General features: G+C 40.1%; 1 protein-coding gene across 4 annotated transcripts in view; it reads right to left on the reverse strand.

Moving 5' to 3' along the window:
• Nucleotides 1-2355: 2355 nt before the first annotated feature.
• Nucleotides 2356-16899, reverse strand: part of LOC131426971 (non-canonical poly(A) RNA polymerase protein Trf4-1-like) — a 58925-nt gene continuing 44381 nt past the window's right edge. For all 4 annotated transcript variants that reach the window (XM_058589801.1, XM_058589803.1, XM_058589804.1 and 1 more), the window contains exon 7: nucleotides 2356-5118. In XM_058589801.1, the coding sequence (XP_058445784.1) occupies nucleotides 4555-5118 (564 nt within the window). In that variant the 3' untranslated portion in view covers nucleotides 2356-4554. The remainder of the gene's footprint in view (nucleotides 5119-16899) is intronic.

Genomic DNA, 16899 nt, shown 5'->3' on the forward strand with positions numbered 1-16899 from the left:
ATCAGAAATTTTGAAATTCTACCAATTTTTTGAGATTTTACGGAAAACCTAAAACACAAAAAAACCTAATTTTAGTAGTTATCAATTGCGTTTGGGTTGTGCATGAAAATTGTTTAGATCTTTTGTTCAATACAAAAATATAATTATTTTTAGAGTTTAGGTATATTTACCAAATTTTTTAAGATTCTCAGTGAAATCCAAGTTCCAGTTTTTTTTTTTGTAAATTTTGTTCGTAATGAATTTGCAACTAAAATAATAAATAAATATATGTCATAAAATTTCAAGGTTTAGATTTGTTTTTTTTTTGGCAAAATTTTCCCAATAATAGAAATTCTCTGTATTTGTACCAAATTTCTTGTGATTCTTTGAACGGATATATAATTTTGATCATCAATACATTGTTTCTGGTAATGATTCCAATATTTTGAATAAAAAAATGTACATGTCATCGCTTTAATTTTTGAGTTATATACAAACATGTGAAAAAAATGAAAAATTCATATATATATTTAAAAATTCATCGATTTTTAAATGTTTTCTTTTGATTGTGCAGGAATGGTAGTTAAGCGAAAATTGTAGCTGGTATCACTAGAAATTGAATGATGTGTAAAAATACATAGGTCATCGCTTTGAATTTCGAGATATTTACAATCATTGTAAAAAGTCTCACCTTTTCTTAGGTCATCTATCTACAGTTTTCATTATAACTTTGGGTAGACAACCCTATTATTCGTTTTCTTCAGTGCAGATCGGTTGACTAACAACAAAGTTATGACTCGGTAAAGTTGAAGTATTCAATATTTTCTATGCGACGTTTATGCCAAAGGGAAGAAAATAGGAAAGCAGATAGGGCATATTGGACGCGTGAAAAAAACCTGGAACGGGAAAAATCAAATTTTCATTGGTTTTTATTCACCAATCATCTCCTACAACGTTTTTGAATCAATCTACGAACTTCACAAAATACGAGGGTGTAAAATTTATTGAGATTCGTTGAAAAACAGCCGAGCTATGACAGCTCAAAGTTACCGTTCCAACTTTTTTTGAGGCTTGGTATTTGGAGTGTTAATACACGCTAATACTTGTACTGAGGTAATCCTCCAAAAGTATACTATGACAATCCCAGAAACCCAGCATCGTAATCTTTCCGACCCATGCACTCGTTCCGCTTCGAAGCACGACTTCAGTCCATTGTCGAGTAATCATTTTGTTCTATTTCGATAAACTTAGGCTTATGTCAATCAAATTTGGATGGGTAATGGCGAACATTTTTGGTTCAAGAGATGTGATGTAACCGAAAAATCGCAGTGGTTTTCAATGCAACAAAATTTCTCGGAGATGAAAGAATCGATTTCGAAAGGCTTGAACTCGTTTCAAAGCTGGTAATAGGTTATTTAGGGGTTAACCAAATTTTGTGCTAGGGCACATAACCATTTTTATTAGTTTTACGTTTCGTCTTTGACTCATCAGTGCAGAGCAGTTCAAATTGAACTGCTTAGTGCTAAATGACCAAACCTGCATCGGCCAGAAATAGTCGAAAACACGTTTTCGTTCGGCACGTCAGAAAAGACATTGCACTCCGTTGCAAAACAAAAAGGGTTCTGTAAGTAGCAGAAAGCAGAAACGTCTGCTTAGCGGTTCGAATTGAACTGCCGAGTTTAGCACTAAACAGTTCAATTTGAACTGCTCTGCACTGATGAGTCAAAGACGAAACGTAAAACTAATGGTAATAGGTTGTTTGATAACCTCACAATACTAATGACCGAAAATAGAATCTCATAAATGTTTCGAAAATAGAATCTCTAATAAGGTTTCAGTCGGTCGGTTGTCATTTAAAATCTCTGATTTTGGAATATTTTCGGTTGTTTTAGTACAACACAAAAAAACTTTAAAGCGTATTTGTTTTTGTGTTTATGGCTGAACTGCCATGTAGTTTTCGTTTTTTTTCTCTTCTGTTTATTTACATTTTTTTTACTGTTTTTTGTTTGATTTACTTTAGTTTAAATATTATGTTACAGATAAATTACAGGGCTCTAAATTTTCATTTCCACTATTGAATTAAAGACTTTGTACTCAAAATGACTGTTTTTCATCGTTTTTTTCCCTCGTTTCGTAACCCCAGCCACTCCCACTCTCGCCTGCTGTACGCCGATACGGTTCAAGCTGTTGCTGTTATGGTTTTGTGTTGAAAAAATAGTTCTTATCATTATCACTCTATCGTGTGAGGAAGATGATGCTACCTGAAAATGAGCTACGATTGATGTTTTTTTTTTTGCAAGCGCCGTATCGATTCATAATGATGAGTAAGTAATGTTTGGATCTCGCAAAGCCGCTTGGATATCACTGTTAATTGGATGCGAAATTAGGAAGAAAAAAAAAACAAAACCAACTGTCGTGGGTCGACGTCTGAAGTGGAATTGTCCACACTGTTCCTATTCTTAGTTTCCTATTTAGATGTTACTTGAGGATCGTAGTAATAATAACAACAATGATAATTGCTTCACTGTTGATTTGGTTGATCGCATCGGTTTGATGAAACGCACTACTCTTATCTCGACCAAAATCACTTTTGCGCTTATTCAAATAACTGCTACTTATTGTTTGACATACGAAAAATATAGTTTGGAATTCTACTTAAAAATGTATTTTTTTATGTAAATGTTTATACGTATGTAAGCATTTAATAAAATACACATTACACGTCTAGCAAAATCATGTACATATATAGATAAATAGTTCATCTCAACGAGCTTAATAAGGGTAGCTGATTATTTCACCTGTGCTCACAGGAAGCGGCAAACTCAACAAATTGAAAGCCTCTCTATGGATGGTTGCTTCGGAGCTTGATTTTTAACATGTTCCGTTAATTGGTAAGAATCAAATATCTTTTCATTTCCTGTGGATTTATACATACAAACAACCGTGATTGGAAGCAGATGTAAACTTCTTGAAAAAAATACACCCGTGCATGTTCGCCTGGTAGTTAATTATGCGCAAGGGCTTCTATTTTCTTCAACTGGTATACACACATTTCGAAAAGGATTGCAAGTAATTTATTGCACATTTGAATGAGGTGAGATCCATGGTATTTAGTGGAAAAATTATGCGTAGTGTGTATGCGTCTTGTTCGAACGAACGCCCGGTTGATGGAACTAGTAAACCGAAACTGAGACTGAGTTTGATTTGGCACTCGCAAAGCTGACGGTTTGTTTGGAAGTCATATGAAAACACACAGAATTGGGTTTATTGTTCCCTCTAACAACAGATAAAACATCGACAGTTGTAACTTTTCCACTAAACATCATTCCACCGATTCAATTATACATGATAACTTAAAAAAAACACAAATAAATACTTACATTGCTCCGGAAATACCGATCCACTAAATAATATATGTCCTACCGAAGTCTGCTTCCGACTGTTATACTTTCTCTGTTAATGTTTTTTTTTTTTGATTTCAATACACTATCATCATCATCATCATCATCATCATTATTATTATTATTACTATTACGTCTTAAGCTCCATTTTCGTGCAAAAAGTTCTCATACTTTTTTCATCATAAAAACTATTAAACTATATCGCGAACTTTGCTCCTCCATTCTGCTGTTTCCGGAGACAACTGCATGTAGTTCGAAAACTTGGACTAAATTCGCCTGCAGCTCATGATCTCTTCTCTAAAACAAGTATTCATACAAAACGCTTATTTTGTTTTTCTTCGCTTTCTTCTAAATCTATCGCTATGATCGATCCACTGAATGTTGCCGCAAATGGCGGCGGCAAAGAATGACGAGTGTTTGGGGCAGGACATGATCTTTTCTTGCTGCACAGTATGTTCGTTAATCTATTCCGTGAGCGAGTGTCTGTTTGTGTGTAGGTGTGTGTGTGTGTGTGTGTGTGTGTGTGTGTGTGTGTGTGTGTGTGTGTGTGTGTGTGTGGATTCTAACGTTTTGAGTGAAAATGGGGATGTGACTTTAGATGGGTACATGCTAAACAATAATCACACGTTGCTATCACGCGCATATGAGCCTTAATATTTTAGTGCTACTAGCTAAATAACTGGTATTATGAAGGTCTATTCTCTTTAGTCTGACCAGGATTTTTTTTCGGTTTTTCTTCTAACCGGGATAAACGTCCGTTCGTCTTTTGTGGGCAGTGACAACACGCGCGGAAATGGTTGAGTTTTGCTATTCGCAGTAAGATCAGTACTCTCTATAACGGTGAAAGTAGCGGATGTACACTGACACAAAAAAGTAAGATCGAAATGATGCTGTCTATGGCAGAGAATTTCCGCAAAAAAAAAACACAATACTTCTCTTATCTGGCTTTTCACACTTAACTGTATATGATATAGTTGCATCACTATACTCTTCTCGGATGGTTCCAGCAAAGGTGTATACACACGTACTAGCGGATCTCTAGTAGCCTACTGACAAAATTCGATAACGCCGATTGCGAAAAAACGGGTAACACTCTGGATTTGGCGGCCAGATTCTTCAATCCCTAGAAGCAGTAATGCACATACCGTGCACAATGCTGATGCCTTGTATGCTATCATCGGCTATCCATGCCGCTGCCACTGTTGCTACCACCACCACCACCGCTACCTCCCAGTGGGCCACCCTTCTTATCGGTCGGTGAGATAGTTTTTTTGCGCTTGGAAGAGGACGATGCTGCACTAACCACCTGTTGTGACGTCTTTTTGCTCATGCTATACAGCGGTTGGCTCGGTGTTTGCTGTTTCGATTCCTTACCCGGTCCGCTACTGTTACTGCCTTGGTGCATATTGTCCTCCTTGTTACTGCTACCGGTCAAGTTGATCAAGCTCATGTTGTTGTTCGGATTGATCATGTAGTGCCCGAGCAGACCGATCACCGCCCGGCGATGTTTGCTGTTATGTCGCACCAGGGTATTACCACCGGTAGATTGCTGGTTACTGTTGTTGCTCCCGCTGTTGTTGTTGTTGTTATTATTGTTGGCACTAACAACGACAGTACCGCCGCTTCCACTCAGAGCAATGCGCTCCGAGCTGCTGCGTGGAGTGTAAATGTTCATCGGGGCATTCTTGGCACCGCTGACTATCTGATGCGGCGAGGACGCACTGCGTCGGTTGTTCATCTGTAAAGGTACACAAAAGAGGTTCGATATTAGTGGGAGTTACTTCATTAACTGCATTAACTTTTAATGATTTGATGTTGTGGAATGTAATTGATTCTGTCGATGTCAACTACAGAGGGTTGTTACGAAAAATTCTAAAATCCAAACGCGCGAAATCCGGGCGATGTCGAAAACTAAAACGCGCAATATTCGAGCGAAGCAGTACACCACTATTTTTATGCAGGTTATGCTTTCCGCAAAACTTGAAAATCCACTGAAATAAGATCTCACAAACTGTTTTCGAACGCGCATCGTCTGTTTAGGACCTGGGTGGTCTTCTGGATTCCAAGTTAAATGTTAAGGAGCACATAGAGTTTACTATCTCCAAAGCCTCTGGCTATTATTAGGATTTATTTTCCGCATTATTAAAAAAAATCTTAAAAATCCACTTAAATATAATTTAAAAATCTGCATAAATTTGTCATATAAACACAACAAATAAGTCCGCATGTACGAAAATGTTAAATTAAAAATAAAATTGCTTACAATTGTGATTTTGAAAGAAGTTAAACAGATTTCAACGAAGACATTTTTTTTTGCTTCAACATATTTTTGGCAAGCTTTTTCGTCTTGGTAAGAAGAATTTTAAGGTAGACCACATCAGGATGATCTGATTTACTCTTTTTAATTTCAGTTTCAAATATTTATCACCTTCTGATTAGCTTTTGTTTTCTGAGACAGCGCCTTCTCCTGTTGTCGAATTTTACTCTGAATGTCTTCCTTTTGCTCCTCTTATTTTATTCTTTTATTTGGAGCAGTGAAACGGACACTGGAGTTAGTTTCTGTCAAACTTGTTCTCCAGCAGGCATAAAACCTCCTCATCTTTTGCATAAGAGATCGCAATCAGCCGAATGGTACATTTGCTTAAATAACATTACTTGATAAATGAAAGTCGAAATAACTGAAACATTTGTTAAATATGTTGCACATGCTTGCAATGAACTCGTTATATTCATAATTAGTTCTAACATAGGGAATCTGAAGAAAAAAAATAGCTCGAAGATTTCGACGTCGAATGTCTAATTGTAATCGCTCCCCTCTGCAAATTATTTCGAATGTCTCTCGCTACAGAAGTTTTCCCCAATTTATGGAAAGCTTCCTTTATGTTCCCAGCCCACAAGAAAGGCGATAAAGGATATAAACAACTACCGCGGTATCACTTCCCTCAGCGCTACACCAAAGCCGTTCGATAAGGTTATACTGACACCAATTTTCAATCACTGCAAGCAATATATCGTCGATACTCAACACGGTTTCATGCCTAACCGCTCAACAACCACAAACTTACTATCGTTTTTGTCTTATGTGTTTGATGCAATGTCTAACGGTTTACAAACGGACGTTATCTACACAGATCTTTCCTCCGCTTTCGATATAATCAACCACGACATCACGGTTGCTAAGTTGGACAGAATTGGATTCAGTTCTAACATTCTTCGTTGGTTGCAGTCGTATCTAAGGAATCGTCGTTTAGCAGTTAAAATTGACGATCATACTTCCGGAGAGTTCCTCGCATCATCCGGAATACCACAGGGAAGTCATCTAGGACCGTTAATATTTTTACTGTACTTCAATGATGTCAATTTTTCCTTGGAAGGTCCTCGCTTATCGTTTGCTGATGATGTCAAGATCTATCACATCATAACAGCGGCAATTGTTAATCTTCGCAGATTGGTGTAAAGTTAACCGTATGATTGTAAATCCAGACAAGTGCTCGGCCATTACGTTCACGAGGAGAAAAGTGCCATTGCATGTCGAACACTTTCTGGATGGATCCTTGATTGGAAGATCGACTAGCGTTAAGGATCTTGGCGTCCATCTCGATGAACAACTTACATTCAAGCATCACATCAGTTACATTGTAGCTAAAGCTTCCCGTAGCTTAGGATTCCTAATGAGAATAACTAAGCACTTTACAGACATACACTGTCTAAAATCGCTTTACTGCTCGCTTGTTCGTTCAACTCTCGAATATTGCTCGGCAGTTTGGAACCCATGCTACCTGAACGGTGCTCATAGAATTGAGAGAATACAGCGCAGATTTGTTCGCTTCGCTCTTCGCTGAATGCCTCATCAACTACCTAGTTATGAAAGTCGCGGGTTATTAATGGGTCTCGACACATTACAAGTGCGACGAGAATTATCACGCGCTTTGATAATAGCAGATACATTCAACGATAGGATCGAATGTCCCGTTTTGCTCAACGAAATTAATATTAATGTGCGACCCAGAGCTCTCCGCAACAGTGCTTTTTTTTCGACTTCCTATACGACGTACCAACTATGGCGCAAACGGTTCTATTATTGGTTTACAGAGATCGTTCAACCGTGTTTCATCTGGGTATGATTTTAATGTGTCACGGAGCAGAATACGTACAAATTTTCTGAATATTATTAGGAATTATCATTAGGACCAAATTGTGTCTGTTGATTGTAAATAAATAAATAAATAAATAAATAAATTTTTGTAACATTGCAATAGCTCGAAGCAATCGATTCGCGACTGAAGTAGGTCTGCCACAAAATTTAAAGTATATTTCAATTAAGGATGGCTTTTATCGTATCAAAGAACGCTCGCCAGCAACTCTTCACACGATTGAATCAGTGCCATCAAAGAGAGACGAATATCATCGCAACAACAAAAACCCGGCATGGCTCATTTAACATAGAATAGACACCAGTGCTAGTGCGAATTTCTCTCGATGTCATTTCTGAGAATCAAAGGTTAGCACGCTGCTGTGGGGATTCTCTCTGAAGCAACAAACGGTCGCTTATTCTCGTTTTGCGATCCGATTCTATACAGGCAGTTGATAATTGCGATAGAATCATTTTACTATTGCCGCTTATTCTAACTATGTGCATATAACCTTTGTATAAGTTGTGTCTACGAAAATGTCTGTGAATGCTCCACACAAGGGTTTTGAAATATTGCAATCTAGTATGAGAATCATCAAGTTGAATCATCGATTCGATTTTCTGCGATAATTCTCGGGTAATTTTTCAAAAGGGCGTATAAGCAAGTGACAGTTTCTCTTTAATCACTCTCTCTTTCGATTATTGTGATGTGATTAAAAAGATTTTCTTTGATATCACTATTCTGTTTGAAAGTCGAATGTTTCGGGTATCATTTCATGCAAAGAGTTGTGTGATAAACGTGGAAACCGCTTGGTAATTAATAGAAGAGAAAGTAAACAAAGAGAAACTGTCACTTGCTTATATGCCCTTTTGAAAAATTAACCGAGAATTGTCAACTTGCGATGCTCTCTTGGGAAATTCCACACAGCAACGATCATTATCAGACTGTAATTTTTTTAAGAGCCGTGAAATACTCAGAGTATGAAGTGGAACGAAGAAATGTAGAAAAATTCTCTCGCGGTTCATGCATTGAGAGATTCGAGTTCTTGTAGCATCTTCTACCGGATTGAAAATGTTGTATACAATATAGTTAGCAATATAGCAGCTTCTGTCAAATTTTCGGCAATCACCGACACTGATTTCAATGGAAGACGCCGGAAAGACGTTGGGTATCGTTTTGGTGACCAGATAACAACAGCATATTCGGGAGTTGAACGAACTAAAGCGCAATACAGAGCTTGCAAGCAATGTACATCAGAGATTTTTTAAGTAACGCAGAAAATAAATCCTAATAGCTCAGAGGCTTTGGAGATAGTAAACTCTATGTGCTCCTTAACATTTAACATGGAATCCAGAAGACCACCTTAACAGACGAGGCACGTTCGAAAACAGTTTGTGAAATCTTATAGTCGAACTTGAATACAGACTTTTTGCGACTAAAAGAGACGACGGAGAATTTAGTAGCTTTTAAAACCATTTTGTTGATGTTACATCAATTAGTTAAATTATCCAACTATTCTTGTACGAACACTGAGTCTGCTGCAGATTTGATTATATGAAAATGAAACTATAGATCTTGATGGAAAAGTTTAGATCGTTGAGATACAATAAAATTAGAAACGGTCCAAGATGACTTCCTTTTCAGAACTCCAGAGGTAACAGCAAATGGTGAGGCTGCACAGTCTCCTATTTTCACTATCATTTCATGACCAGTTAGATATGATCGATGCCAATTCAAAAGTGATCCGTTAAATCGCAGTATACTTAACTTGGAGATCGCTATGTGATTATTTATTTTGTTGAACGCAGCAGCGAAATCGCTGTATATAAAATCTACTTGTAAACGTGCTTGTAAAGAAGGTATGATGAAGGGAGTGTAGGTTACTAAATTTGTGGAAGTTGAACGCTTTGGCATGAATTCATACTAAGTCTCAGATATGCAGTCAGAGCAACTATGCGTTATAAGATCCAGAACTATAATTTCAAACAGCTTCGATACAGCGCACAAAGCACCAATTCCACGGTAGTTGGATACTATACCCTTGTTCACATAGGATTTTTTTCAATATTTCAGGAAAATTTTCAGAACGCCAAGAACAATTGAAAATGTTTGATAGTGGAACTAACAAACTATTAGAACATTTTTTTATCACCGCGGATAGAATCCCGGCCAGATCCAGCAATAGATGAACGTTTTAATTTTTAAATTTTTTCTTCTTCGTTTAATTTTTTATCCAACTTCGCTTCGTAAGCCTGTCGTCCAAATTTTGCTTTAAGAATGCGATTTTTAACCCACACAAAATTTATGACCATATTATCGAAGAATAACATTCCATTTATTACGTTATTTGCATTATTGAATGTGTTTTCACTGAGACGATATCTTCAATCAGACATATCGATTCCTAACGCGACCGTCGTACCGTTCGGATGCTAATTCGTGGTAGAGCAAGTGTGTATATAGCCGTGCTAATCCGCTTCAAGGTCAATCAAAGATTAATCTTTTGTTACTGTGAGCAGTGTACCAGACAAACACGAAACAATAGAAACAATACCGTTAGGCGATTTCAAGTGCTAGTGCAAGTCTGTAGACTTTAAATAGTGATCGAACGTTTGGAGTGGTGCCGTGACCCGGTGCTGTGTGCTTTTTTCCTCCTAGAGGTTTTTTTGCACACGGGCACAGTTACAATTCAATCAACGCGTGGCCCCAGCGGCCGAGCTTTGCTACGGAGCACACCGATTAACCAAGGCCAGGCATTGGTGGCTATTGTTTAAGATAAGTAATATTCTCTTTTCCTATTTTATCTGTCGTTTAAATTACCTGATAGTACCCCAGATCTCTTACCCGCACGGATACAATTCCGTGTCATGATAAACATTGAGAAACATAATCCTGATCCACCAGATAATGAAATGGATACAACTGCTAATAGCAACAAACCCCGCGTTAAAAATTATCCCGACGGACTTGCACTCCCGGCCGGACCGTATACGGTTTATTTCCGGCCCAAATTAAATGGAAAAAAATTGAACACTCTTCAATTATCGAGAGAACTGTCAAAGCGATACTCTACCGTTAAGAGTATCGACAAGGTGCGCCCAGACAAGCTTAGGGTCTCGTTAACCAGTGCAAAACAGGCTAACGAGATCGTTCAATGCGAGCTTTTTACGCGGGAATATCGTGTGTACATCCCCGCTCGTGAAGTCGAGATTGACGGCGTGGTCACCGATGCCAGTTTGACATGCGAAGACGTTCTTAAGTACGGGATGGGTTGCTTTAAAAACCCCTTACTTAAGACCGTAAAGATACTGGATTGCAAGCGATTGCATTCAGTGTCGATCGCGGGGGATGGTACCAAATCATATCCCCAATCAGACTCGTATCGGGTGACCTTCGCTGGCTCGGCTTTACCTAACTACGTCCTCCTGGACCGAGTGCGCCTCCCTGTTCGTCTTTTTGTTCCGCGTTTAATGAACTGCACCAACTGCAAGCAACTGGGACACACAACATCCCATTGCTGCAATAAACTCCGTTGTGCTAACTGTGGGGGGTCTCATGCGGATGGCTCTTGCGGTAAACGCACTGAAAAGTGTCTTTACTGTAAGGAGGGTCCGCATGACCTAATGGCATGTCCTGCGTACAAAATGCGCAAGGATAACATGAAGCGTTCCCTGAAGGAACACTCCAAGCGTTCCTTTGCTGACATGCTCAAGACTGCCACACCCCCTAAACAATCAACGAACATCTATACCTGCTTGTCAACTGACGAGAGCGAGTTTGACGACCCATTGGAAGGTACATCTTCGGCGGTCCCTCATAGCTTTAGAAAAAGAGTAAACAAATCCTCTCATAAGCTCCCAAGTAAGGGTTCGAAGATGTCTTCCGATGGGCCTCCAACATTTATATTTAGGAGTAGTGGAGAAAAAGCTCCGAAGCAAAAAGTTCCTGGTTTCGGAAAACTCAATTCTGAGAAGGAATTCCCACCACTTTCCGGGACACCAAAATCCCCAAGTGCCCCTGAAAACCCAACAGAGAATCAGCTGGGTGCTGGGCTCATAAAATTCTCTGATGTTGTGGACTGGATTTTTACCACCTTCAATATCTCTGATCCCCTTAAAAGCCTGTTTATGGCTTTGATACCTACAGTTAGAACTTTTTTGAAGCAGTTGACTGCAAAATGGCCCCTTCTTTCAGCGATCGTATCCTTCGATGGCTAACTCATCCACCGAGGTCACGGATTCAATCACTGTTTTACAGTGGAATTGTAGAAGTATCATCCCAAAAATAGATTCTTTTAAAATTCTTGTGAATAATCTGAAATGTGACGCATTTGCATTGTGCGAAACTTGGCTAACTTCTGATGTTTCCCTGAACTTCCACGATTTTAACATTATTCGCCTGGATCGAGACGATCCCTACGGAGGAGTACTTTTGGGGATCAAAAAGTGCTACTCCTTCTATCGAATTAACCTCCCATCGATACCAGGTATTGAAGTTGTCGCATGTCATGTCACAATGAAAGGCAAGGACCTTTGCATTGCTTCCATCTACATTCCCCCTAGAGCCTCAGTTGGGTACCACTGGCTCAGCAGTATCATGCAACTTCTTCCCGCACCGACGTTAGTTTTAGGAGACTTTAACTCTCACGGTGCGGGATGGGGTTGTCTTCATGATGACAACAGATCAACCGCGATCTATGATCTTTGCGATAACTTCAATATGACTATTTTGAATACCGGAGAAATGACACGGATTCCCGCACCACCAGCAAGACCAAGCGCGCTGGATTTATCCTTATGCTCGACCTCGCTACGGTTGGATTGCACGTGGAAGGTGATCCCCGATCCCCACGGTAGCGACCATCTACCTATCGTAATTTCAATCGCCTACGGATTAAGACCATCGGAGACAATCAATTTTTCGTATGACCTCACACGAAATATTGATTGGAAATACTACGCAAATTCGATATCTGAGAAACTAGAATCAACACAAGAACTTCCTCCGGAGGAGGAGTACACGTTGTTGGCTGACTTGATTCTCGACACCGCGACTCAAGCTCAGACGAAACGTGTACCTGGCGCGAAAACCAACATCCGTCCTCCTAACCTGTGGTGGGACAAAGAGTGCTCATCACTGAACGCGGAAAGATCTTTAGCGTTCAAAAAGTTCAGAAAAAATGGAACACCCGATAATTATCGGAATTACGCGGCGTTAGACAAGCAAATGAAGAACTTAGTCAAAGCAAAGAAACTTGGTTATTGGCGACGGTTTGTTGAAGGATTATCAAAAGAAACATCGATGAGCACTCTTTGGAACACAGCCCGACGAATGCGCAACCAAAACGCCACGAATGAAAGCGAGGAATATTCCAACCGCTGGATATTCGATTTCGCTAAAAAAGTATGCCCAGACTCTGTTCCGGAACAGAAGACCACCCGCGCCGCGACATCAAATACAAACGAAACACCGTTTTCGATGGTAGAGTTCTCACTCGCACTCTTGTCGTGTAACAATAAAGCCCCGGGGCTAGACAGAATTAAATTCAACTTGTTGAAAAATCTCCCTGACCCTGCGAAAAGGCGCTTGTTGAATTTATTTAACAAGTTTCTTACGGGTAATATTGTCCCACACGACTGGAGACAAGTGCGAGTGATCGCCATCCAAAAACCAGGAAAACCAGCCTCCGATCACAATTCGTATCGGCCGATTGCTATGCTTTCCTGCATCCGGAAATTGTTCGAAAAAATGATTCTCTTTCGTCTTGACAATTGGGTGGAGACTAATGGCTTGCTTTCAGATACACAATTTGGTTTCCGCAGGGGCAAAGGAACGAACGATTGTCTTGCGTTGCTCTCAACAGAAATTCAAATGGCATTTGCTCGTAAAGAACAAATGGCGTCAGTTTTCCTCGACATCAAGGGGGCCTTTGACTCAGTTTCCATAAACATCCTATCTGAGAAGTTGCATCAGCATGGTCTTTCACCAATTTTGAATAACTTTTTGTATAATCTATTGTCCGAGAAACACATGTATTTCGCGCATGGTGATTTGTCGACAATACGATTCAGTTACATGGGTCTTCCTCAGGGCTCATGTTTAAGCCCCCTTTTATACAATTTTTACGTAAGCAATATTGATGAATGTATCAACACATCTTGCACGCTAAGACAACTTGCCGACGACAGCGTTGTGTCTATTATAGGACCCAAAGCTGCCGATCTCCAAGGACCATTACAAGATACCCTCGACAACTTGTCGACATGGGCTCTTCAAATGGGTATCGAGTTCTCTACGGAGAAAACTGAGCTAGTTGTATTTTCAAGGAAGCGAGAACCAGCACAATTACAGCTTCAACTAGGGGGTGAAACCATAGCTCAGGTCTTCACATTTAAATATCTCGGGGTCTGGTTCGACTCCAAAGGCACCTGGGGATGTCACATTAGATATCTGAAACAAAAATGCCAACGGAGAATCAACTTTCTTCGTACGATAACCGGATCGTGGTGGGGTGCCCATCCAGGAGACCTGATCAGGTTGTACCAAACAACGATATTGTCCGTTATGGAATATGGATGCTTTTGCTTCCGATCCGCGGCGAACACTCATTTCATCAAGCTGGAAAGAATCCAGTATCGTTGCTTGCGTATTTCCTTAGGTTGCATGCAGTCAACTCATACGATGAGTCTCGAAGTGTTGGCGGGCGTCTTACCGTTGAAAAACCGATTCTGAGATCTCTCATATCGATTGCTAATCCGATGCGAAATCTTGAATCCGAAGGTGATTGAAAACTTCGAAAGGCTTGTCGAGCTCAATTCTCAGACCCGTTTTATGTCCTTGTATTTTGATTACATGGCTCAGAATATTAACCCTTCTTCGTTTGTGCCCAACCGTGTCCTATTCTTGGATACTTCTGATTCCACTGTATTTTTCGACACATCCATGAGAGAAGAGATTCGTGGAATTCCGGATCACGTACGCCCTCAAGTGGCCCCCAATATTTTTTATAACAAATTCAGAACAGTCAACTGTGAAAAGATATTCTACACTGACGGATCATACATCAACGAGTCCACAGGCTTCGGCATCTTCAATCAAAACATCACCGCTTCTTACAAACTCAGTGATCCAGCTTCAGTTTACGTCGCAGAACTAGCTGCCATTCAGTACACTCTTGAGATCATTGAAACCTTGCCCAAAGACCATTACTTCATTGTCACGGACAGTCTAAGCTCAATAGAAGCTCTTCGGGCAATGAAGCCAGGAAAGTATCCCCCATATTTCCTGGGGAAAATACGGGAACATTTGAGAACTTTATCTGGACGGTCTTATTCAATATCGTTAGTCTGGGTCCCTTCGCATTGTTCCATTCCAGGCAATGAACAGGCAGACTCATTGGCTAAAGTGGGCGCATTAGAAGGTGATATTTATGAAAGACCAATATGCTTCAATGAATTTTTCAGAATCTCTCGTCAGAAAACTCTCGAAAGTTGGCAAACTTCATGGAGCAATGACGAACTGGGACGATGGCTACACTCCATTATCCCTAAGGTATCGACGAAACCTTGGTTCAGGGGGATGAACGTGAGTCGCGATTTCATTCGTGTTATGTCGCGGCTCATGTCAAATCACTACACCTTCAACGCACATCTCCGGCGTATTGGGCTCGCGGAGAGCGGTCTCTGCACCTGTGGCGACGGTTATCAGGACATCGAGCATGTCGTGTGGTCGTGCGTAGAGTATCGTGACGTCAGGTCGCAGCTACTGGAATCCCTTAGGGCCCGAGGTAGACCGCCTGAGGTTCCGGTTCGGGATGTGTTGGCGAGTCGGGATAGTTTATATATGCTTCTAATATACCAGTACCTTAAACACATTAATATACAAGTGTAACTCGTAATATCCTCTCTCTTGTCGAGGCTAAGAATAATCTTCACCTATAGGTTCGAGACTAACATTCGCCCGATTCTCCCAATCCCTAGTCTGTCCACCATCTCTGTCGAAAATAACAAGATCTTTTTGCTGTCACTAATTTTTTCGTTCCCTTTTCCTCCGTTTCTCCACCATCTCGATGTCAACTAATTAGATCTTTGTCGTATTCAGTCATTCGTTCCCATACTCCCTTTTTTCACTCCGTTTTCCACAAAATTACTTCTCCATGTTTCTTTCAATCTCTTAGGTAACATCACCATCATCGTCCACGGAAAACTGCTCCAATCGATGACCAACATGCGGACCACCCGACGGGTATCCGTGGCCTGGGGGTGTTTCTCGCGGACCCACGTAGAATCGTCATCTGGAAGACACTCGTATTACATTCAATCCATCGACCATTGCCGATCGCCAACTGCAACTGCAACTGAATCTGCCAGAATCGACCATTGCGACCGGAATACGTCACTACCCTAATGATAATACCCTAGTTTTAAGTTAGTCGTTAATCAAGATAAAAAAATACTCTTGGCATCTTAGAGCATTAGCAGTGTGCCTTTAAATATATTATTAATGAATAAAAAAAAAAAATCAGACATATCCTTGAGTGCGAAAATCTTCTTTCGATGTCCGCATTGGAATGGGAAGACGCTGTCATATATATCAAAAAGTTTTTGTAATTCCTGGTAACCACTCTGCTAGAATAGTAATTTGTACCACTCGAGATCGGAGAGAACAAAATCGAAATATTGTCCACTGAAGAAAACATTTGCTAGAACCAGTCACAAGCAAAGAACTTTATTTTCGAACAAATATTTCACAAATGTGAAATGATGTTTCTTGAAAACCGCGCCATTGCATCAAAATCTGAGAGACCGCGCTAAATCCGCGAAAATCGCGAAAACCGCGAAATCGGCGCGACCGTAACAACCCTGCAACTACAATACGATTAAGTGGGGATTATCCCGTTTAGCACTGAGCCATTTGGCATAACGGTCATATGGTATAATATTTACAAGTCTGTGTGCGTGGAAGAAACTGTCTTGAATGCAGTCTCATATTTGATATCTCGCTCAGTGCGGATATAAGGTTTAATGATTCGAGTATCATTCTGATGTCTGCTATTTTACTTCATATCATCGAAAAATTTACGGCATTGAAATAAAGTAGGAAGTTAAAATGAACCAGGTGGCTTCCTTGTGGAAGTCAAGAGGAGACGAGAAACTCTTCCGAAACATAATCATCTAACTTAACGACAAGACTCAATCCAATTTAGCTACTGCAATATTGTGATTAATCCTATCAAATGCAGGTGAGAGATCGGTGAATATCAGTCTTTGTCGGCACATTTTGACAGGTAGTTGAGCATTTTAGATGTAAACATCAGAAGGTTAGTAATCGAAGAGAGTTTCGGCATAAAACCATGTTGAGTCCCGATGATGTAACGCTTCCAAATT

The sequence above is a fragment of the Malaya genurostris genome, chromosome 2 (assembly GCF_030247185.1).
Source record: "Malaya genurostris strain Urasoe2022 chromosome 2, Malgen_1.1, whole genome shotgun sequence".
Classification (NCBI taxonomy): domain Eukaryota; kingdom Metazoa; phylum Arthropoda; class Insecta; order Diptera; family Culicidae; genus Malaya; species Malaya genurostris.